The following is a 25469-nucleotide window of genomic DNA, read 5'->3' as shown; positions in this document are numbered from 1 at the left end:
AAGAGACATTTTCAAAGTAAAAAAGTCAATGAACTGGAATCGAAGCTGAACTATCAACAGCCATTATTCTTCGGAAGAAATGAACACTATGAAAATTGTGTTCATGCTAATTACATAATAGCAGAAAAAATTGCAAAACGTGAGAAGCCCTTCGTTGATGGAGAATTTGTTAAAGAATGTCTTCAGTCTGAGTTGACGTGCTTTGCCCATCACAAGCTCAAGCTGGAGGATCTGTCAGCAGATGTATTCAAGACCTTCAAATCAAAATGTGAGGAATTTTTGTTTTTCTCAGTAGCTATGGATGAATTGACGGATACAACAGATGCAGTGCAAGCAGCCATTTTCATTCGTGGTATTGACAAAAACTTCAAAATTGTTGAGGAGTTAGTTCATTATAAGTTTCGACTGATATACAAGTTTTGCAGAAACATTGGCCAAATGTAAGAGTTGGACTTAGGCAACATATCTGCCATAACTACAGACGATGCTCCCTCTATGACCAGTCAGATGACAGGGATAATTACATTGATGAAGTCAAATGCAAAAAAATGTGGAAATACGAAGATCATGGCTTTCCACTGCATCATACACCAGGAAAATTCGTGCAAAAAGTTTTTCTCCAACTTTGAACATGCAATGTCTGTTGTAGTGAAAGTGGTTAACTTCACTCGATTCAAAGGACTTCACCATAGACAGTTTCAAAAATTCTTAGAGGATTTGGAAGCTGAGCATGGGGACGTAATTTATTATACACAAGTATGCTTGTTGAGCCGGGGACAGATGATTCAGCGCCTGTTTTCCTTGATGAAAAAAGTAGAGAGAGAAAACCTCCCAAACTTTTTTTCCCTTTTTTATCTTCTTTTCACAGTCTATCACGATTGTGCGACCTTGAAAAAGTAGTTTTACTACTTTGTATACTGTACTGTATTGTATTGATATACATGCAGATTGTTGAAGATATTTAGTTTCCCTAAATGAGGGGCTGTGTACAGAATTTTCAAAGAGAATTTCAGAGTTTTTACTCATCTGCGGATTTTCTCCCCTCCGGTTACATATCAGAAATTACGGTACTTTCGTGGCTATCTGCTGGCATTCAAAGACAGCGGCCTATATGGCGTAAATTTGCCTTGTTCTTACGAGATTGCAAATGCACATTTTTTTGAAAAATCATAAAGGATTTAGAACACCTGTACAAAGTGTAAACCATTTTCCGAGATCGTTCAGAAAAAAATAAAAAAACACAAATCTGTAAAACCCCAGATTTTGCCTTTTTGAAAATCCAGGTTTCCAATCCGCAATTGCGCAGTGGTAATCAGCGAAAATATGATTTTCTAAGGTTTTCCAATTTTGAGTCTACTATTTCTTTGAAAAAAGCTATGGTTGCCACGACAATCACACAAACCTACAACCATTGGCCCAGGGCTGCCAACAATACCACCCAACTTAACCCTGTTTGTTAGATTTCAATAAAAGCCACCAAATCATGGGACATGCATATGACATCCATATTTGTTATGGGCAACTTTTTCTAAGTTATCTCGTTAGGCATTTTGCCTGTTGTGGTGTTGTATTTGTATGTATGAAGGTGTGGTTAATTTTTTTTTGTCACATTCTATTGATTAAATGCCATGAGTGATACTATAAAACTTTTCTTTGTTCTTCTGTATGGGGTGGTCTATTATAGAAAAATTTTAATGGAACCATAGATATGTCTATAACAAGTTTCACTATATATATTACTTTAAAATTTTCTTTTTTTTTTGTTTAAAACAAACTGTGAAGAAAATAAAAAAACGTATTTAAGAATGAAAGTAGATAAAAAAAATCAAGGTTTAAATACATATAAATGATTAAACTACGATTTACTAGTTATAAATTATTGTTTTCAAATGTACTAACTTCTTCCAATAATCGAGTTACCGCATCAATGTCATGGTATGTCTTGGTCATCTGGCTAAGCCGATCAGCACATAACACTATAAGGAAAATTAACATTACAATTTTTTATACACTGGTGAAATAAATTAAGAGAATTTGCATATTTTATCGAATTTCATGAAAAGAACTGAATGTAAAACCACTGCTTCTAGACAAAAATGCAAATCTTATACGTCAAATACGTAAGCGTACATACACGTGTGTGTAGGCGGAGCCAGTAGAGAAACAGGCTTTATAAGCACGCGTAAGTTATGACGCATTTCATTCGCTAGCACACCAATTCTTGGTGTTATTTTGCAGCAACCGGTTAATTTCAAATTGTAACAGTAAAAATGAGTAACCACCAACGTTTAGATGATGGAATGAGGTGGATAATTGTGGGGAGGCTAGAAGCAGGCCAATCTCAAGTCCAGATTTGTAGAGAGTTCAATTTAACGCCCAGTGTCGTGTGTAACTTATGGAAACAGTTCCAGGATACCGGATCCATCAAGAGAAAGCCTGGGCAAGGTCATCCAAGAGCCACGACGGCCAGAGAAGATCGCCATTTGTTGATTATAGCGAGGCGTAACAGGAGTGCTACAACTTCTCAGCTCTCTCGTGACTTGTATGCAGCCACAGGAACCCGTGTATTAAGGGTGACTGTTTCCAAAAGACTTCATGAGAGAGGGTTGTTTGCAAGAAGACCTGCTGTTTGCGTCCCGCTCACTTCTACGGACAGGAGAATCCGTTTATCATGGTGCAGAGAGCATAGAGATTGGAGTATGGATCAATGGGCGACCATTCTCTTCACTGATGAGTCCGGTTCAGCCTAAGCACCGATTCTCGCCATACGTTCATATGGAGAGAACCAGGGACCCGCTACCTACCCTCCAAGGTCCGCGAAATCGACCATTATGGCGGAGGAGGTTTAATGGTCTGGGCAGGCATCATGTTGGATGGCCGCACACCTCTCCATGTCTTTGAAAGAGGCACTGTGATTGGTGTGAGGTATAGGGATGAGGTCTTGGAGCCCTATGTTCGCCTTTCCAGGGGTGCAGTTGGCCCTGAGTTCAATTTAATGGACGATAACGCGAGGCCACATAGAGCTCTTCTGCTCGATGATTTTCTAGAGGGTGAGGATATTCGCCGGATGGATTGGCCAACCAGATCTCCAGACCTTTACCCTATAGAGCATGTCTGGGACGCTCTGGGGAGGGCATTTGCAACTCGCAACCCCCTCCGGGAACCATCCAGGGAATGGAAACAGCGTTGTTGAACGAGTGGGACCAATTGCCACAGGAAATGATAAACTGCCTTATTTCAAGTATGAAATCATGCTGCGAGACCTGTATATCTGTAAGAGGGGACCATACCCCCTATTAACCCATTTTTTCTTTATTCTGCAACCGCTGTTTCATACCTTCCGACTCCAACGAGTGTTACGCACGATCATGTGTGTGTGTATTACAGTTATTGAATCGTTATTTGTTTTGTATTGTATCAATGTATGTACATATCAAATTTCATTAAAATCGGTACAGTAGTTCTAGAGATAATCGACCAAGTCTGCAAATTCTCTTAATTTCTTACACCAGTGTAGGTAAAAAGTTTAAAACAATATGATGTATAATTGGATCCTATCAAGTACATCTTGCAAATGACATTGCTATTATCAGTAATAATCCAAATGAATTTGAAGAAATTATGCAAGAACTGGTGAAGGCAAGCATTAAAGCGAGTTTGAGAATCTGCAAAAGTAAAATGTTATGTTCAACTCGTTTGCTTTGAAGAAGATTTTTACATGCCATATGGTCAAAGCAGATGTAAGTCATCTCACCAATTTCGGATGTCAGAAGGCAGAATTCACACTGGCTGTTTGATGAATTTTGTCTTTCCCACCTCCACGAAAAAAGAAATATTTCTTGCGATTTGATGCAAGGGAGACAATTTACATTATGTTTGTAGCATTGTTTTGGGGATTAAAAATGTAGGCAACATATTTTTTTCCAGGTAAATTTTTTCTTAAGGGATTATCCCCCCCCCCCCACAAAAAAGTAGGGATTTTTTGTAACCATAGTCAAAATCTGGGAGATGGAGTGAAAATTCGGAAGACTTAGCAGCTATAGCAACCAGCACTAACTCAGGAAACTAAAAAACGGACATCTCAAGCAAAACAACACTAAGACTGCAAAAAGTACAAAGAATGAAAAAAGATATATTTCAAGTATTACAAGAAGAGATAGAAAAAGAATCAATTGGATAAGAGACCAAACAAAATTATATAATGTCATGGAGAGAATTGAACATTTGAAATGGAAATGGGCTGGACACACTGAACGATAGAACAGATGGACCACTGGAGCTGATACCCCGGGGTGCTGAACATACAAGTGGGTGCCCCAAACAATATAGAGCAATGAAAGTTGGAAGATGGTTTGGGTCAACTGGATGGCAATAGCATGAGAGAGAGAGAAATGAAAAATTTAGAGGAGGCATACATCCAGCAGTAGATTCGAAATGGTTGGTTATGATGAGGATTTATATGATTATCTTTTGGCTCACATTGATATATGCTGTTGAATAATTTCTTACCAAAATACTTTAGGGTCTCTTCTACAACTTCTGGACTGAGTTGCAGGTCACAATCTGGTGTTAAAACAGGAGTTTTAATGAACCAATCTTCGTTCTCGTAGCCTGCATAAAAACAAAGAATAAGATGCTATTATATTTTAAAGACACAGTTTAATATGAAAATGATGTATGTTCATATGTGTTATATTTATAATGTCTGAATGCTAAATCACAAACTTAAAATCCAATAAATATTACAAATCAAACTTACCACCAAATTCTGTTAGAGTGTCAGCTCTTAATTTATAGTGTGGAATTTGCTCTTGTAGCAAGCTAACTAATTCAACTTCAGCTGCGTCTTCTGTACATATATCTGCATCAAAAAACAATATGAAATAGAAACATCTAAATTTCAATAATTAACAGTCTGACAAGGATAGCTAATAACATAGAAGTTATAACTTACCAAGAAATATACTACTACTAAACCACACATGCATCTTGTCCATATTCCTCTGCAGAACTTCTAAAAAATTGGTACATGTTGGAATGTGTGCGCCCATGTTGTGAACCAAACATGAAGTTTGTTTCTGTGTAATGCTTGTTAGTGTAGTGCTACCATCAACTTTTTCTAACTATGCGTGAAGTTTAATGATTGAATAATTGTACCATTGTAACACAATTATATATGACACTTCTATAAATTATATTGGAAATACCTGAAGTAGAAACTTAATGATCCACCCATATGTTACATTAATTTATATATAATTTTTTAAAATTAAACTGTTACACAAAGGCATTTTTTAATAAGATTTTTAATCATTTAAATATTGGTGGTACTTCGACACTTGCCTATAATTCATTTTAGAATTCATGAAATCAACAAGTACTAAGCAAATTTTTTTATGATATTGTCCCCTCATGCCAGAAGCATGAATGTGCAATGTCCTTGGAAAAAAAGAACATGGGAAATGACGTTTGAGTTTTTACTCTAATCATGTATACTTCCGTACTCTATGGAACTTATTTTTCTAAAATTTTTTGTAGTATGTGCTTCAGTAGAGATACACATTCATGTTTCAGGCAAAACTTACATAGCAAAATAACTTGTCCAATGAGCTGATTAAAAAAGTGAAAATTTACACATTCATGCTTTTAACACAAGGCGATATAATATAATGCAAAAGACCGACTGCAAATAGGCAAAGAGCCCAGAAATATTTTTATAGAAACTATCAATAAAAAGGTAAAATGAAAATTTTAGTATGCATATAGGTGGCATATATATAACAAAATATATAGAAAAATCCCAACCTTAAAATATTGGAAGGAGGAAAAGAAAAACATATAGCAGTGAGGTCACTGACCCAAAACTTCACAGAAAATATGTGTACAAATTTAATTTATGCCTTCCCATGGGACACTACAGTATTTTGCTTTACACAACTGATTAGTTCCATAAAATAATTGCCAGAGATAAAATCATGTAAAGTGAGTTGAATCTGTTATGGTCAAGATACGAGGGATTTCTTCAGAAGGATAAAACAACAAAAAAATTTCCGATCGCATTATTAACCTTTTAATGGTCAATTTTCCAAATTAGGAACATTGGCTTTATTAATTAGAGAAAATAATTTCTTATGTCAAAGAACTTGATTTTTCCCCTGAACGCGAGATTCCAAACTTAATTCCCAAAAAAAAAAAAAATTTCACCCATTTCTGGCACCTGTCACAAATTAAATTTCTTTTTAAATCACCTATTTTCAAGGAAGAATAAAATTTAATTATTTTGTTTTTAATTTTAATATTTTTTATGGACATGAGCAAGTTCAGAAAATATAAAGGAAATTTTTTTCATGAATTTTATGGTTGATATTTCTAAAGGATCAGAAGGGAAAAAACAGAAAAACAATTGAGAAAATCAATTTAAATCTTAATTCAGCCCGTAAAAAGTTAAGATACCATACAGTCCCAAAATAGAATGACGGTTTCAAAATTAATTGCCAAAATTAAATGTCATCGAAGGGTGGCGCTTTGGTTTCAGCAGCTATCAGGAATTTAAAAATCCCACCACAATCTTCTCCAAATATTCACTATATCTTGCAATCACATGGTAAGCAAAGTATAAAATTAGCATATGCTTTCTGCAATGTCACTACTAGAATGACTTCACATTCATCACTGTAAAGTCAGACATCGCCCAGGCTCTGTCATATGGAGGATATAACATTCATAACTGGAAACTTGCTCCAGTCCCAGAAGTATGGTGGGATTCTGTCAGTACATTGCTTCCTTTGTGCCACTTGAAGGATGCTATCCCCTGAATTGAGATCTGCAACCAATTCATACTCTGGCTATACAGTCCCCTGGTGCTGTACAGCCATCTGTCAGATTTTTGGTAATGAAAGAAGAAAGTCCACTAACAAAACAGCTACATAATCTCACACATTTTTCTGCAAGAATAACTTCAATAACTACCACCATTAGCTTGTTCTATTCCATTTTAAAAACCCTCAGTCTATTTTAGGACACCCTGTCTAATGTCCCCTTGTGAAAGCAGTCGATTGACAATGTCGTCATTGACAATGAGCTCTAATGAATGGGATTTGGGATAGATATGATGGACCATGAATTATTAATACATTGTCAATCAACTGCTTTCACAAGGGGGCATCCGTATCAATTGGTAAGGGACAGTTATAGGTTTTGGTGTCGCAGGAAATTTCTCTCTAATAGGGTTGTAAATAAATGGAATAGCTTACCCCAGGGGTAGTAAATCAAACTCCTGGCCAAATTTTACAGGTTGTGATTTTTTAAACAAACTTTTCGAAATTGCGTAATAGAGAGAGAGCACGCCCACACACATATTTCCCTCTTCTTTCAATTGTCTACAAGTTGGACCATTTTTTTCTCAATTTATAACATGATTTGATATAACTTCTAAAAAACCTGAATATTGTTGTCTTGCAGCTGAGTGATCAGTTCGCCAAAATTTGGTTTGACGTGTCTGGTGGAATCTTTGTGAGTTGCATCATGCCCCCCCCCCCCAATGGTGGGGCTGACAGGACTCCAGCTTTGGGGCCCACGACAATTACCATAATTTTTTTTTTTTTTCATGCTCTAAATTCATTGTAAAAGGATCTGCTTAAAGTCTGACTTGGGGGGCCTGCCTAGGGATCATATAGAAGCCCTGCTCCAGGATGTGTGGGCCATGCGTTGCATAGATATTTAAAGTTGTTTTAAAACTGTAGGTGTTGGTTGTATTACCACCTTTAAGAATGTAAAATGACTAATGCAACAAAAACTATCAAACCGCTGAATTAAAAAACAATTTATGTGCTTCAAAAAATCAGTTTTCCATTTACTTAGTATTGGTGGAACCAGAATACATTAAATACAGGTTCTCCACAATATATATTGAAAACAAGAATCAGAGACTACAAGAAAAGAAGAAAAAAAAAACTAAATTTATTTTAAAATATACAATGAAACTTTTCTGTCAATAGCAACACTTAAACACAGAGCAGTTATACAAATAATAATTATTTTAAGGCAGGGCTGTGACTTGTGGCAAGCATCAGCATGTGCTACAAAAAAGAAATTTATAAAATAATAGGAAAAACTCATTTAAGACTAAATATGAAAAGACTATTTCACTAAAAAAAGTCAAACTCTTGCCTGTTATGGTTGATGAATGACTGAACTTGGATGATGCAACTTCAGTCATCTCATTTTGAAGGCTGTGCTTAGAAACACCAGTAGCAAGCAAAGTTCTTGCAGGTGATGTGGAAGAAGAGGCTTCCGCATGGAGTTCCAGTTTGGTGCCTCAAAGAAAGCAGATGAAAGCACCAACTCTACCTTAAGCCAGTAGAGAAGCGCAAAAGCATGATCCACATCTGCATCAGGGTGAAGCTAGAAAAAAATTCTAATCAAACTGACGCAATCACAAACATTTAGTATTCATGAAGAAAAAAAAAATTAAGGTATATATTGCTCGTGAAAGACAAACTTTTATGAAGAAAAAATAAGATCTTAAATAAAAACTTACACCATAATAAGAAAATGCACAGGAAAACACAAACATCCATCCATTAACTTAACATCCAACATAAACTCTATTGCTTTATTTCTTCATATGTTGAGAGTTATATTTCTAGGGATCAACAAGGTTTGCTACTTTCTAATGCACTTTCTCTATCTTAACCTTTTTACACCCACGGCTTCCTTTATACCACTTTTTTTCTCTTTAAGCCGTCTAGATACTGTCTTTGAGGGTCTGTAGATAGTCGCAAAAGTACCCTAATTTCCGATATGTAACTGGAGAGGAAAACATTCACAGGGGAATAGAAACTCAGAAATTTGAAAACTCTGTACACGGCCTCTCATTCAAGAAAGCAACTAAATATCTGTCATCTTATTCTCCAACTAACCACGTGTATATCAATACAATACAGTACACAAAGTAGTAGAACCACTTTTTCAAGGTCGCACCCTCTTCAAAAAATTTCTTTTCTCATTGCCCCTAACTTAAGCTAACCTATACAAAACCCAAAGCTTCTACTGCCCCCGGACCATTCCCCTATTGTCAACTTTGAGAAACATTGCCTTATAGGCAAATAAATTGATGATTAAGTTGCAATTTGTCATCATTTTACGGATCCAGAATAGATTAATTGGATAATTCGAACTTTTTGCTGTCTCCTGTTCAAATTAACCAGGTTGAAATATACCTTACACATCTTTGTTACTAGAGATGGGACAAATAGTAATTTGGCCAAATATTGAATACTTGGTTGATTTTGAATATTTGGTTGATTTTGAATATTTGGTTGATTTTGAGGCTGAATACAATATTAAATGTTTGTCAACCAAATATCTTTTTTGTTTAATTCATGAAAACTATAAATGAAGCTTTTTTTTTTTTTTTAATTCAAAACAAAAGGATAATTTTGAATGATTGAAATTGATCTTCTAAATATTCAATGGCTGAATACCTGCTTTTTGTAAAATCCATCATAGAAATAAAATTAGTACTTAATTCAGAAGATCATTGAGAATAATTTCAAACAACTGAAATTCATCTTTTATTAAACAATTTTAAATAAATATTTAAAAAAAAACTAATTCTTCTAATAGTGTGATACTGATAAGCATTAATTTTTCTTCAGACACACTACAGTTTTAGAACAAATTAAGAATACTCAGGGCCACAACTAGGGGGGAGCAGGTGGGTCTGCTGCCCCAGGCACTGGACCAGAAGGGGTGTAAATTTCACACTTTTACCTCTCTTTCAACATCACAAAGGGGCGTCAAAATGCATGCTTGCCCCTGCTAACCAAGCTTCTAGTCACGGCTCTGAGAATACTATTTCAAGATATAATTAACCTTATATTATCCATGGCCCTCCCAAAGGTTAGGCTGACAGGGCTAGTACCCGAGTGGTGCAGTGGTAAAATGCTCGTCTTACACTATGAAGGTTGCTGTCAAGGTCCATGGTTCGAATCAAGCCAAAAGAACATCAGGAAAAGTTCTTTACCTATCAAGCCTGGGATAACCACTGATAGACGGCGCTTTCATTTTGCACTCAACTCCACTAGTTGGATATTGCCATATGGCGATATATGACTGGAGTTGGTGCGCGGTATAGTGTTAGTCCTGGGGCCCAAGATAATTACCATAATTTTTTTGCCTTTTATGCTATAAATTCACTATAGAAAGGATCAGTGAAAAGGATGGCTTGAGGTCCCTGCTCTGGGATGTGGGGGCCATGTATTTATACTAATGCCTTTTTCTTTTTTGATTAAAAAAACGTTTTTCTTTTATGTATTTTTTTCCCCAGAAATACAGCATAAATTAGAAAATCGGTAGGCCTATTCGATCATTTTTGTCGCACCACGGTAATTTTCTGCACACGAGGGCTAGACTCTCTCTGGAGCCTACAATTTATTGCCGATTCCAAATGTCAGGCTTGTTTTTTATACTCATCGAGCGGTTGGCGCGCTAACCCCTCGATGGGGACTCCCTGCGGTAGCAATTTTTTTTGCAGTCTGGTCGCCATTTCTATTGTACCCGTGTCAGGAATGTTTTCTGACAAGTACAAACTGTGTATCGAACTCGTGACACCTCTAAACATCCTTTGGTACTTTAGGCGAGTATCTTATTGACCTGGTCTACCGCGCCCTTCACTATAAGAAAAGCCTGACCTCAAGCTCTATTCTTTCATCCTTTTAAGCAATGGGTGCATAAATTTTGGCCTGTGGGGTAATTAGAATAATATAATACATTATTTATTTTAGTGTGATGATAATTAACTTATGCAGAAGTACCTTAGCACCAATTAGATATGTTTAAACTAATATATTGTCAGTATTTTTCATATTTGTTTCATGAAGTAACAAGTTTCACGATTGCTTTTATACTAGATGTTGTCAAATAAAAAAACGTGACAGCAACAGTCTTTGGAGGGGCCATGGCCCCCACATCCTGGGGCAGGGCTCGTAGACTTGGATCTTTGGCAGGCCCCAAAGCCAGACTTTTCATGGGTCTCTTCTATAATGAATTTATAACATGAAAATACAAAAACCATGGTACTTGTCCCAGGGCACTAGGTCTGCAGCCCTGTCAGCCCCACTCTTGTAAGGGCTATGGGAGGAACACAAGGAAAAACTTTCACAGAAATTTTGGGTCACTAACTCTCAAAAAGAATTTAAAATTAAAAGATTGCATGAGAATGTATTTTTTTTCATGCATGTATGTATGTATGTATACAAATGTATTTTAATTTTATGAAAAAATATTTTTAATTTTCTCTCTCTTTTGGGGGCATGCCCTCCTCAGATTTTTCCTGTGGCGAAAATCCGAGTTTGCAACCTGTGATTGGTAATTGGATAAATACAATTTTCTAAGGTTTTTCAACTTGGGTTAGCTATCTCTTTGAAAAAACTGTTGCCATGACGATCACACAGACCTACAACACAAATATGTATGTTACTGCCAAAGTTCGAAATACGGTCAATTCGCGCCGGAAGGCCATTTTGTGAAGTGGCCAGAGATCCCTGACCAAAGATCGATGTGCTGATGTAAGATGGTCTGGTATGAGCCAAATCCATTTTGTTTTATCGTCAACGTGTGATACATGTCTATATATTACAGTTGTATTGGATTAGCTACTTGCGACGAGAGGGGGAAAAAAGTGAAATTTAAGCGAAAGAACTATAAAAATAATTCTATAAACATATTTTTTTCTGCCAAATTTTGGAGAAAAAAAAAAGATTACCGCATCGTGACTGTGGTTTGATGGGTTGCCATAACTGACGTAGACATAATTATGAAAAAATACTTCAACTTGACGATAATCCCAAATCATGTCATTTTTCATCAGGCTTTGGCCAGGGATCACTGGCCACTTCGCGAATAGCCCAATTTCGGACTTTGGCAAAAACATATACATTACATTTCAAATCTACACATTATCGATTTGGCGGATAGATGACACCATACTGAGCACTAACAATGTCAAACGCTGGACACACACACAAGCACACTTAAATTTCACCAACAGAAATCTGGCATAGCTCCCATATGTACTTTACATATTTTCAGGTGTGAAAATATGTGGCAGTTAAATGGAGGTAGACATGGGGAGCAGTGATCCCCAGCGTCAAAGGTGGAGTCGACTGATCTAATGTATATAGGTGAAGGCCTATATGAATTGACATCATCATCATCATCGTGCCCCCCAACAATAATGACCATGCCCCCAGACTTCCAAGTCTATCTCCGCCTATGGTGGTAGATCTGAGTTGTGGACCATCTCAACGAGAGAAAAGAAAATCATTCCACCAGGAAATTGCTTCGCAAATATTTATATGATTAGGGTATCAGAAGATAAACTTCAGAATCTCATGTGCATTCAATGTGAATTCAATCAGAATATATTATTGAAAGAGCAATTTTTTCGAATTGGAAAATCAATCAGAACAGAATTTAGAGATTGATTTTATTAGTAAATATATAAATGTACCTAATTCAGTTATATTTGTTTTAGATTTATTACATGTGTTAAATTCCATGTTAAATTCTTAGTATGCTTATGGGTTTCTTTGTAAGCTTTCTCTACTAGTAGACAATGAAAGTAAAAAACCTAGTTATAAACTGGTAAATTAACCTGCGAGCACGTGCGAAGGGATGTTTCGCACCCCATGTGAATATATATTACAGACTTTGTAACTTCACTATTTTTTAAATGGGTATAACCCAGTGTAGCTGCTTCTAAGATCATCTTTTAGTAGAAGAACGTGTCAGACACGAAATTTCCTCTTTTGTTCTCTTGAATGCAGCAACTGGGGTGTTAAACACTCCCTTGCGCGTCCTGGTGTTACTTTACTTGTACGAAAATGTCTCTCAATTTGAGTTCCGAAGATAAGATCAAATACTTAAAAAGTTTTTGAAGGTGTTTATGCGGATGAAAAATCAATAAATGAGTCAGATTGGTACGTGTTGTAGGAATTATACTCTCTCTTCTGAAAAAAAACTTGTGAAGATACCGTGGATGTTGTAGATGAAATGGGTGTTCCATATTCTGCTGCTAAAATTTCAAATAGATGGCCTATAATAATATTTTTTACATTGCTGACCATCGCTGCAATCAATGCAAGGGTGCTCTTGTTATCAATGAAAAAACTGCCAAAAGAATTCAAGAAAAGAAGGCTATCTTTCATTTAGAAAGGCCCTAGCCCTTCAACTAATCAGATCCTAAATAGTAGAAGTCTGCTAACTTTTAGGGAGATTCTCTGAACAAATTCTTCAGCTTCTAAACCATTTGCAAAAAAGCTAAAGACTTCATACAAACGTTGTTTTTTATGTGCATGCGCAAAAGATGAAAAAACAAAAACGAGCTGCTCCATGAACAGCAAGAATACACTATCAGTCTTTGTGTGGAATAATTAATGTAAATTTTCCTATCAAATAAATGCTGATAGTCACTCAAAATTTCTTCCATTTTGATTAAATATAGTTTTCAAGATACATATTTACTAAAATTTAAATAAAAAACGTGTTTCAGAAGAAATTAACTAGTGGGGTGCAAATCACCCCCTTGCGCGTTCTCGTGTTCTTACCCGTAGTGTCTGTGCTCCAGTGTTAAATTTTTTTTTTTTTATGAACATGTGGATTGAACAGCTTTTTAGAAAGAAATTATTTGATTCACAGGGATAGCAGTGAATGATGGGGAGGGGGGGGGGACCATACACTGATTTTTTTCAAGAGGGATCCACTTTCACTCTCAAAGGACCACAGATTTTGACAATGATCTGGGTCCCGGGACACAGGTAAATCAGAGTACAGCGGCCTCTGAGAGATGAACACTGGTCACCATCCATGCATTATAAAGTTCAAAAGGGATTTAAAATTAATTTTAGAATTATTTTTGCTATTTTTCTTATCACATTCTTTCATCTCTACAAGAAAATGTTCTCCCTCCCACTATTAATCCCTATGAATGCCTCTTGTTTAATAAAGATGAAGTTCTCTGTGAACCAGAGTTATGATTAACCTACTCGCTCAGCCTGCATGTTTCACTGAATGTACACAAGTGAAAATAAAAATTATTTTGGTTCTTTCAGATATAGATATATTGGCAAATATTTTTACTGAGACATATATAGGCATAAAGGTACTGAAAATAATAGGAGGGCCTGAAAAAGTATTGGAGGAAGGGGGAGCTTAAACCCAATATTTAAAAGTTATTACAAATATTGTGACATACTACAGGGGAAGGGCGGCTCAGGTTCATGAGCTCAATACAAGTTTATACCTATGGTGAAAATCTGAATTTCTCAATGGATTCTATGAAAAAGATCAACTCTTTACGATCTGAACTTATGAAGTTCACAAGCAGAACTTATAAGACACAAGCAGATGAAATTTGTAACTAGGACACACATTTTTTAATAAAAAAAATCATGATAGGAGTGAAAATATTAATGCAGTACGATCCAAGAATAAACACAAGAAAAGCAATGTAGATGTACCCAAAATGTGATGAAAACTGTCGTGTCTACCAAAATTTAGCACCTAGATAAGTGAATGCTCGCTTATCCAGACATAAAGGCAAAAACTTCCAAAGTTTTTTTCGTCCTAATAAGCAAGCAGTCTCTGCTATATGAGGTTATGTTTTGCAGTTTTTGCTTTTTTTTAATATGCTACTGAAGAAGGAACTTCGTGTAGTTCCGAAACGAGCATAGCTGTCATTTTCACCACATTTAGGGTATACCTATGTTGTTTTTATGTTTATTCTTCCACCCAAAAAGTAATCTCTTTCTACAATCCAAAAAATCAATTATTTTTCACCCACATGTGATTGTGAAGACTTATCCTTTTACACACACATAAAATAGTATTTAATCTTCGGCTGAATTTGAGAAATCCCGTTATTTATAATTATCACAAACACCGGAAATTAAAAAAGGTAATGACATTATTTAAAAAGTGAGCTCGCGATGTATTGCGAAGTATTCAATAAAATCTCTCGATTCCATTCATTCGCGTCGACTGTTTTAATCGAATGTGGTAAAAAATAAATAAAGTAGAAAAATGCAAAATGTTAGTCATTAGCAACTTTTCATCGAGTTTAAACACAAAAAGAGTTAATAATGTTGAGATTGATGAGTGACTCATAGAGAGGATGTTTATTTCATAATATCAATATCTAATGCTTATATAAAGTTTGAAAAGAAACTATTGCGTCAAATCATTTAAATGGCTCGACCTTACCAAGAAGAGTTAGGAAGCCCGTTCATAAATGTAGGTAATTTATTGGAGATTGGCGATCACTGATTGCGTGAAATAATGTATTGGTGGCCCGCCGAAGGACATTAAAAATTTTGGTTCCTATTCAGTTGACCATACTTATTCCGCAAAGGTAACTACAAAGGGTAAACTTAAGCTTTGTTGCCACTCATGAGTAGATCAAGAAAAATATCAACAGAAAAATTGAATATCATGACCATATGCCTCCGATTTTGAACGGGACAAACTTGTGGCTTTTTGGATATTCCCTCTCTCATAAGTTCGAACCCGGGACCGTGACAGCAACCTTCACTGTGAGACGAGCATTTTACCACCACGCCACTCGGGCGTTTAATTCATCTCTGCCCCCACAGGAACGTCTTAGTTCTGCTTTCACTAGGAAAGTCCCTATATTCGATTTCTATTAACTTTACCTTTATCTACATATCGTGTAGGACAGTCGTTATCAAACTTTTTTCACTCGCCGCTCCCCATAATAGTTTAGTGGATATTTTCACTAATAAAAAAAACCACTTCAAAGCATAAATAGGTACACAACGCTCACTTTAACGTGTATTTTAAATTTCAAATAACTTTTTTTTTGTCGGAAATCTGTGTTTCCCATAATATAATAACAAATTTCTGAAAAATATGATTCCTAAGACGTTCTTCATAGGCTTCTAATTGGGGGATTTATTTTATAATATATATATATATTGGCCTATAATATATATATATATATATAAATATATTTATATATATATTGGCCATGAACGTGGGCCCCACTTTTCTGGTGATACTGTTTATGTGATAAAGTAAGAATCGGATGAGTGAGATGGTTTTTAATACGTGATTTGCTATCAACATTTATCTAAATACGAAAAGATTAGAAAGCGCTTGATTACTGAATGTTTTGTTATGTCGAGTGCCTCTTGTTTACGTCTTCATAAAATTTACATGGTGATTTATTTACCTGCGCAATTTGTTATCAATATGTAATACGTTAACTTCTTTGGATGAATGCTACGATTTAAAGGCTATGCTATTCAAAAATAAAAATATGATAGTTATTTTTCTAAGAAATAGTTGGGAAAAAATTAGAAACACAACTTAGAAACAAAAATCCCACGGTTCTCTTGCGAGTTGAATGGTGTCACTATCCCGGATGCAACTAGGGTCACCGATTTGGGAATTCTCATTGACGAGCGGCTTAGGTTTTCTGAACATTGTTCAGCGGTAGTCAAAAAAACGAATAGAATGCTTGGTCTCATTTTCAAAAAGGTCTCTTCGCGTTCTCCTAAAATCATTCTTCCGCTTTTTCGAGGCTTAGTTCGCCCTGGAATGGAGTATGCTGTAAGGTTTTGGAGACCATACCTACAGAGGGACATAGACTTGGTTGAAGGGGTGCAGAGAAGAGCTACGCGTATCCTTATTGGCACACGGGGCTAGAGTTATGAAGAGAGACTTCATTTTTTGAATATGTTTACATTGGATGAACGCAGGTGTCGAGGAGATATGATCGAAGTGTTCAAAATTTTCAATGGGATGGATAGGATGGACCATGAACTTTTAGTACACCGCCAATCGACTGCTTTTACAAGGGGACACTAGTATCGATTGGTGAGGGACAATGCAAGGTTATGGTGTCGCAGGGAATTCTTCTCTTATAGGGTTGTTAATAAATGGAATAGCTTACCCCCGGAGCTAGTAAATTGTAACACAATTGACACGTTTAAAAAGAAGTATGATAAACATGTTGGGGTAAATCGACAAGCTATCCATACTTAGAATAAGACAACCATTAGTATTCTTATGGGCATTGTATGATATTTATCACGTGTATTGTTTATAATTTTTGTTAATTGCATTTTTAATTGGGTTGCTGTATTTTTGAAATGTATGACATCCATATTTTTATGGGCATCTTTTTCTCATCCACCCCGTTGGGCATTTTGCCTGTTGTGGCGTTGTATTTGTATTTTACGTTGTTACAGTGACTACGTATTGTCAAATAAATTATTGGTCTTAGCGAGGCCAGTCTGTAATGATCACACACACACATGCGTACAAAATTGCAGTTTAACCCCATAGGGCAATTTCCTATCAATTGTTTTTGCAAGCGTATATTTTTTCTGACTGACTGAAAGTGGGCTTTTTGTTGGAAAATTCCAGATCTCTTTATCCTTATTCTTTTCCTTCAATAGTACTGCCCCGTGCGGGCTTGTGAATATTCTTTCGATCCAGACCGGTTTATGCGTTAAACACCCGGCCACCAGGCAATACTAAACGTTTTAAACGGGAACTTCTCAAACAGGATCTACAATATATTAGTAATCGCAATGCTTCACAGCACTTATTTAGCTATGGGGCCGTTTAAGTATTACGTCATCATCGATGGGGGGGAGGGTTTCCGATTTGCTGACTTTTGATGACAAGGGGGGAGTGGGGTTTGGATAATGCTTACGTCATCAACCACCCTTTATGAAAATATGAGTTAGGATTCAGAGGGGCAGAGCTGATGACGAAATTTTGCTGACAAGGGGGGGGAGGGGGGGGGGGTCAGCATTTTGCTGACTTTTGCTGACAAGGGGGGGGGAGGGGGTCGAAAATAGCTAAAAATTTGCTTACGTAATCCTTGAACGGCCCCTATGACCTGATACTGTAAACAGCGGCGAAAGGTAGTTGAGAAACGATGAAAAAGTGTGTATAATAAATCGATAACGATAATATACTTGAGAAAAGATTGTAATGAAAATTTCTTTTTCACATAATATCATACAATTATGAAAAATAAATATTACTCAAAATTGATAAAAGAAAATATAATTCTAAACCTTACCTATGTTTGAAGATGGTCCTCTGTGGATTTGTAGTAGGTGAAATAGAGCCCAAATTTCCATCACTAACTGACGCAAGGATCCACGAAAAGTTGGAGATTCAGGCCAAAAATTGTGGCGCGTTCCTCTTTTTCTTGAAAAAATTCTTAAACTATTTTTTCCTTTTCTTATGTATCTTCACGTCAATTTACTCGACTGGTCGATAGCATAACGTTCAAGTTCCATATATTGTATGTTACGGCCAAAGTCCGAAATTCCAGATGTAACATATACGTATTTATATAATCTTTATAATGGGAAATAATTATTGAGACAACCGTTAATTATTAACTACTATTGAAAACTCGGCATTATAAAAAAAATCCGCTTCCCTATAAATTTATGTAGTCGAAACTTTAGGAGACATGTTCAGAGAAGAGATGTCTCTGCTTGAGAGAAAACATTTCTTGTCTCAGTCTATTGATATAAGGATAATCATATACAGTGTATCCTCAATAAAACGATACTCTGCGGACAAAAAAAAATATTGTTGTAGAGGGATTATCGTTATATCGAGAGACAACATTGTAAACATGTGTCACCAAATTTATGCTGTTGTTGACATTTTTTCTAAATCTGCGTTATTGGTACCATCAGAAAATGCGTTTCAAAGTATTTGTTCCCCGTGAAAAATTGTAATTAGTTGTTTGATTAATAACGGTTGGTGAGATAAAGGCTGTGCTAGCACTTACAGGACACCCTGTATAGCCCAGAATCCACGTGTCCCTCACGTACAAAGTGCTGTTTTTCTGTGGGTGCGATAAAAAGGTATGCAAGTTATGTATTGCATAACTTGCACATTATAGCCTTCATTATTTAATCTAAAAATCCTGGAAATTAGAAGACAAGTTCATTATGAAGAACATAGCAAAGGCTTCGTAAGTTTAAATCAGCAATGGATTGTTTCCATGAAATAAACCCGTACGTGGTAGGTTTTTATATGTAGAAAAAGTTGTAAATGAAGCCTTGCTATATAGGCCTAACTCTAACAAATTAACTATACTTCACCAACTCTGGCCATATCGCTATATTGCAATTTACTGCCATTAATAAGATGGGTTAGAAATGAAGGCGCTGTCTATCGATGGGCGCCTCAAGTTTGTTAGGGAAAATATCTTATATACATCCTCCCTTGGGTTCGACCCGGGACCGTGACAGCAACCTTCGTGGTGGTAGACGTGCATCTTACCACCACGCCATTCGGGCACGACAAATTAACTAGATTTTAGAAGAAATCACTAACAGACATCATGTTCTTTTCAGAAAGCATCGCCTTGAATCACTTGACCCCCCCCCCCCACTTCTTCCCCACAAAGCAGATATTGCAAAAATGAAATGCCTAAAAACAAAATTTTAGGGTTTGTGTCATTCGCGGTCACCCCTGGAACGTAACCCCTGCGAATACGGAGGGACGACTATACTACTTCATTAAAAAGATATGACATTTTGAAGGGGTTTAGTGATTTCTACTGCGCTAACTTAAAGGGTTAATGAAAAATAAAAATGTATTCTAAATGTGGATTTTCTTTTTACAATATTTTTTTTTAAATATTTCCCGACACAAAATTTTTTTACAGTCTATAATGATCTAGGTAGGAACTGTATTATGTACGTCACACACATAGCACACATAAGGACTTGCACGTCATATGTATCGACTCGACGCATTTGTTTGCATCACGGCACAGAACGCAGTGCTACGACTAACGATTTTCAGTTGATTTATATCGTCTTTTCACACATCGCATCATTGAACATAACTCGAGGTATGAAAGCAAAATATTAAAAGAGGTAATGGAATTTTCCCAAATAAATCAATGAGCGATGTTTCAATTTATTTTACGAATTTGAATGCATTCCCAAATTGAAATTTGAGCACATTTTGTCGTTTTGTAAAACTTTTCCTTGTAACATACCTAATTTTTCTTTCATCCCCTACTTAACTATTTGAATGGCAATCAGATTGCATATTGCCAATTTTTCCCCCTACATAAATATTTTTTAAAGTTTCAATTATTGTTGTATATAGAGGTACATTGGCGTACGCAAAGGGGGGAGGTTAAAAAATAATCATGTACGAACACATTCAAAAATGGATAGTTTCTTGGTTTTGTATTTACAATGTTTTAGTTGCTGTTTTTTTTCCCAACAATGTGGCCACATGGCGCTTTTTGTGTCTTGTTATAGTCTGTGATACTTGTATTCGCATATTAAATAATGTATAGATTTCGTTAACCATCTCATTTTGTATGCCATTAATTTTACTCCAAACAAAGCCTAAAACATTTGAGAATGTTAATCATCGAGCGAATATAACAATTCGTGTGATAGTGGTGTATTAACGTAAGTATGCTTCTGATGCTATCGCTTTTATCGAATTGTTTTTCCCGATTACCATGACTGAAAAGGATTGTTAAATATATATATATATATTTATATTTAATGTACAACGCATGTACACATGTACAGTATTTCTTAATTTTGATTAAAGAGGGAAGGGAAACTGCACCATTTTATAACATTTGTCACTTCCATGAAATTTGAGAAAATTTATTTGTAAACACCAAAATTTTTTAATACCGTATTCCTTCTCATTATCCGGCATGACGTGAAACTCGAGGGAACCAGATTTTTGAATGTTGGGGTCCGATCCGTTTTCGGCAGTGAGGATTAATAAGGATCACAATATGCAATCCGCCAATTCAATGGTTTTTTAGAATACAGATTTAAAATTTTTTTTTGCAGAATCTGTGACTCGAATTTCCCGGCATGCCGGCTAATGCGGGGGGAACACGGTATACCCAACAGATACTGTATTTCATGAGTAGTGTAATGTCTTTTGTGAAATTATAATATGAATTTTCGGGAACGCTTCATGAACCTCAGTGTTTCCATAATATAAAGATTACAGTAAAGTCTCGATTATCCGAAATGAACAGGACCGAAACCCCCTCGAATTAATAAAAAGTCTGATTATCCGAAAAACAATAGAAACTCATATGATGTTTGTTTTACTTGAAAATATATCATATTGCAAAAAATATTTGAGCGGACCCCTTGTCCAAGATGTTTGGTTTAGTTTTTCACCAGGCGAAGATTTGCAAAGGGTCCTACCCTTGTATTGAATTTATGGAATTTATAGTGAAAATAAAGTAAAATCTAAGGCCTGTCTTGGGCTGGAGCCCCGTCAGACTCACATTTATACACAGGGAAATTATATACTTAATGCACACGGAGGCCTAAGCCATTCTACATATAACCCCTAGGAAAAAAGTATTCAATAATGGGACAAGGAAATTAGGGTGATGATAAACGTTTATTGCAAACCAGTGAATGAACCGAATGAAATTAATGAAATAAGATAAAATAGCATTTACAGGGTGATCAGCGAATAAGCCCTTATTTCAAAATTAAATATCTCTACAACAAAGATCAATAGAATTAGGCGGTAAACGGTACGTTTATTAGCAAAACTGTAAGAATGTTGTACAGAAATTTCGAAAATTTAGTTTTTTTTTTAATTTTTTTAAAATTTAAAAAAAAACAAAACTGGAGAGATTTTGGGGTTCCGAAAATCCTCATTTGTGTGAAGAGAAACCACTGCATCCTCCAGAAGTTACTGCATGGGCTGCGGTATGCGCCAGAGGCATTATCGGCCCCTTCTTCGTGCGAGAAACGATTACTACTGAACGTTACGTTACAATTTTGGAACAATTTGTCAGCACACATGGCGCATACCGCAGCCCATGCAGTAACTTTAGACGAATGCAGTGGTTTCTCTTCACACAAATGAGGATTTTCGGAACCCCAAAATCTCCAGTTTTGTTTTGTTTTTTTTGAATTTTAAAAAATTTAAAAAAAACTAAATTTACGAAATTTCTGTACAACATTCTTACAGTTTTGCTAATAAACGTACCGTTTACCGCATAATTCTATTGATCTTTGTTGTAGAGATATTTAATTTTGAAATAAGGGCTTATTCGCTGATCACCCTGTATATAGCATTATTTTGTAAGTAATTGACAAAAAGAACATATGCATATATTCATTTGATGTGGTTGGTCATCATGGATTTTGTGTAACCTTTCCAAATGCAATGAAAAGTGCACAAAAAACAAAATGCTTGAAAAATATGGTTATTCTGACTGATTCAGTGATAGGATATATCAAGTTTGATATCATTCCTTGCGAACATTCATCAATCTACCTCTTCTAATTTCGTTTTTCCCTCTTTTAACATGTATTCAATGCTCTGTTTGACATCATTCCTAATTTCTTAACGTTTAGCCACGTTTGAAAACATTTCAGTAAGGAAACCTCTTAAATGTCTTATCAATGATTTGCTGCATGCCCCCTCCCATATCCGGCAGCAGCACCCATAAAATGATATTTTTGGAGGGCCCCCAAGGAGAAAAAAAAAAAAAAAAAATATATATATATATATATATATATATATATATATATATAAGAATCGTCCGGGGGACCCCCGGGCTGGATCCCTGCCAGCCCCACACTTAGGATAGGCATGATCTGCTAGTACTGTACTAGAATACTAGAACAGTGTTTCTCAACCACCGGGCCATGACATCAGTCAAACCGGGCCATGAGTGATTCACTGTTTCATTTTGTTCCCTTTGTTGCTTATTAGTCTTGTGCATGATTGGGCCTTCCATTCACAAAAAAGAAATCAGCCAGACCGCGGGCTTACAAAGGTTGAGAACCACTATACTATAACATGCCTTTTAAGTACGTTGCTACAGCTACCCACCAAAAATTTTCTGTTCTTCGTTTCGTTTGCATGTTACATACCTTTTTTTCCGAACAAAAAAAAAGTCATTATTAAATACTTTTTCCAACAGAATGATTTTGTTTTCCTCGCTATTTTTCATTCTATCTAAACTACTATATCTATCTAATTCAAACATAAGCCTAGCGAATCTTATATTATTTCATATTATTCGATTCATCCACTGGTTTGTGATAATCTTTTCTTTTCATTTCCGTATCGCATTATTAAATACTTCTTACCCAGGCGTAATTGAAGTAGGTATACTATAGAAAATGAAAGCAAACTATTTTTCTTTGATGAAATAATTTTTCTAAGTTGTTTTCTTTGAGCCTGACCATTTCACCGATTGCTATGGGAAAAAACCAACTCTCCCCCTCCTCCTCTCGTCGCTGTTGCGAAATACATAATTAATGGCTGTCGCTTGTGCGAAATATATGATTATTGTGAATTGGCATGTTTACCTAAGGATAAATGTTCAGGTGTTGGGGTCTCCAAAAAGTCCTAAGTCAAAGTGTTAAGAATTATAAATGTGCGTCAATCTCCAGCCTACGGCAAAGTTGTCATAACACACACACACGGGAGATACCAATTCAACTTCACCGCTGTGCCGGTCATGGGACAAGATTCCGGGCTTTCACCACAATACTAAGTGATGAACCCGAATAACAACCTTCGCATATCGTAGTTACACTTAATTTTCGGATACGAGTGTGTTTATTTCGCGTCAATGTATGTTATTGACTACACATTTGAGTTTCAACTGGTGAGGGATAGGTCCAGGCATGCACCCAACAAGGGAAGGGCTGACAGTCCCGGGGCCCGGGACTATTACCATCATTTTTTTCATGCTATAAATTCCCTATAGAAGGGCCCATGAAAGTCTGGCTTGAGGGCCCTCAGCCTAGGGGTACTGCTCCAGTATGTGGAGGAGCATGGATCCAGGTTGTGGTGTCGAAACTATAACCGAGAAGCTGCCCATGATGCTCAACATGATATATCAAGTGATATCATAATTATTAGGGAGAGTAACTAATTTTTTCATTGAAAAAATTTCGAGTGTTTTAGTTATATAATTATAATAATTTTTTTGTCAACCACTTTCGATGTCGTTTGTGGTCTGTTTTATTTATGCCGAGCAGAATAAAGTCGGTGGATATATGCTCCGTGGATAATTATGATGAAGATGAACTGCTTCATTCGCATTTTCACTTAAAAATGATAAATGCATAAAAAGTGATGAGAGCGTTTTCTGATTTTATAAGGTTTAGTATTCATGGTTATTTCTCAGGTTTTTCATGATAATCAATTCACATATTTACATAAAAACTCATTTGAATAATAATCGCATTTTAGAGAAGTTATAAGAAAAGCTGAAAAAGAACATTTTAAAAACCGCTTCTTTAAAAAAAATTAATGTTAAGCATTGCATTTTGACAGTAATCGCAATGGTTTTTGCTCATTAGTTTATTTTTTATTACGGAGCCCTTTGTTCTAGTGTAGAAAAAGTAAGAGTGAAATTTAATTTTCAAAATAAACGAAATAAATAGAGAATTAGTGCCAAGTGTGATCATACATTATATTTTTTCACAACGCAATGCAACATTTAAAACCGGCAGGTAGAATTTCTTACCAGTGCTTTTGAAAATCTCAGAATTCGAGTAATATTCATCGAAGTTTTGGGAATTTACGTATTGAAAAATGTTGTACATTACGTTAATCATGAACGAAGCTTTTTTGTTGATTACTGCGATACTAAAATTCGCACCTAAGAGTGAACAAACAATTATTTTATGTACGTCGTTTCTTGACTTGGCACATTACGGAGTTTTATCGAAGAATCGCAGTTTTTATCATCAACGTGAAGGAGAATTGATAAGGTATCGAATATTGTCATTTCGCTCAGCTTAATGTGTTGGAGGACGTGTAATAATGTTTTATTCGAAAAAATACATATATGTGCATTTATATATGCTGTATTTGTCTATAATTTATTCACGCTTTTTCTAATGTGTAAATAATTGAATTTTTATAATGACGAATATTGTAGAGGTAGATGAGGGTAAGTTTCTTGTTACATAATACTTGTCACGTGTAACGTTGTTTAAAACTATTCATATGCTTCTTTCTATCAGGACTGATGACGAGATGATCAAAATATGATAGCGAGACAATAAGGGGGGGAAATGGCTGGGTTTTGTTCAATGTTGACACGAGTTTAGAGCAAGTTCATTCCAGCTGGAATCTGATTTGTTTACAATACATATTTTACACATTTTATACAAATACACAAACACTTTTTTTAATACACAAACACAAAGGCCACAACAGAAAATTGCCCGACAAGGTGGCTGAAAAAAAATATGGATGAATGAAAAATTTTCATGATGTTTATATCATGCATATGTTAGAGTATCGGATTACATATAAAAGATATTCAACTCTATCAATTTTTACCTGTTTTTTATAACAATCTAGAATTAAACATGTCGGAATTCGAACCTCAGTTCAGACATCGATGTATCGAA

The 25469-nt window shown here is 35.8% G+C and overlaps 1 protein-coding gene across 1 annotated transcript in view; it reads right to left on the bottom strand.

Annotated features, from left to right (window-relative positions):
* milt (trafficking kinesin-binding protein milt) overlaps nt 1-15421 on the bottom strand; it is a 36985-nt gene extending 21564 nt beyond the window's left edge. The window contains exons 1-5 of the mRNA XM_089252475.1: nt 15265-15421; nt 8170-8403; nt 4760-4861; nt 4510-4611; nt 1900-1976 (exon numbers count right to left, since the gene is read on the bottom strand). Coding sequence (XP_089108601.1) covers nt 1900-1976; nt 4510-4611; nt 4760-4861; nt 8170-8218 — 330 coding nt within the window. The 5' untranslated portion in view covers nt 8219-8403; nt 15265-15421. The remainder of the gene's footprint in view (nt 1-1899; nt 1977-4509; nt 4612-4759; nt 4862-8169; nt 8404-15264) is intronic.
* Nucleotides 15422-25469: the final 10048 nt, after the last annotated feature.

This window comes from Pholcus phalangioides, unplaced genomic scaffold (assembly GCF_987345545.1).
Source record: "Pholcus phalangioides strain wild (caught in Gottingen) unplaced genomic scaffold, Ppha-v1.0 ptg000029l_1, whole genome shotgun sequence".
Taxonomy (NCBI): Eukaryota; Metazoa; Arthropoda; class Arachnida; order Araneae; family Pholcidae; genus Pholcus; species Pholcus phalangioides.
The sequence above is the reverse complement of the archived record's forward strand: the minus strand, read 5'-3'. Positions and strand labels throughout refer to the sequence as shown.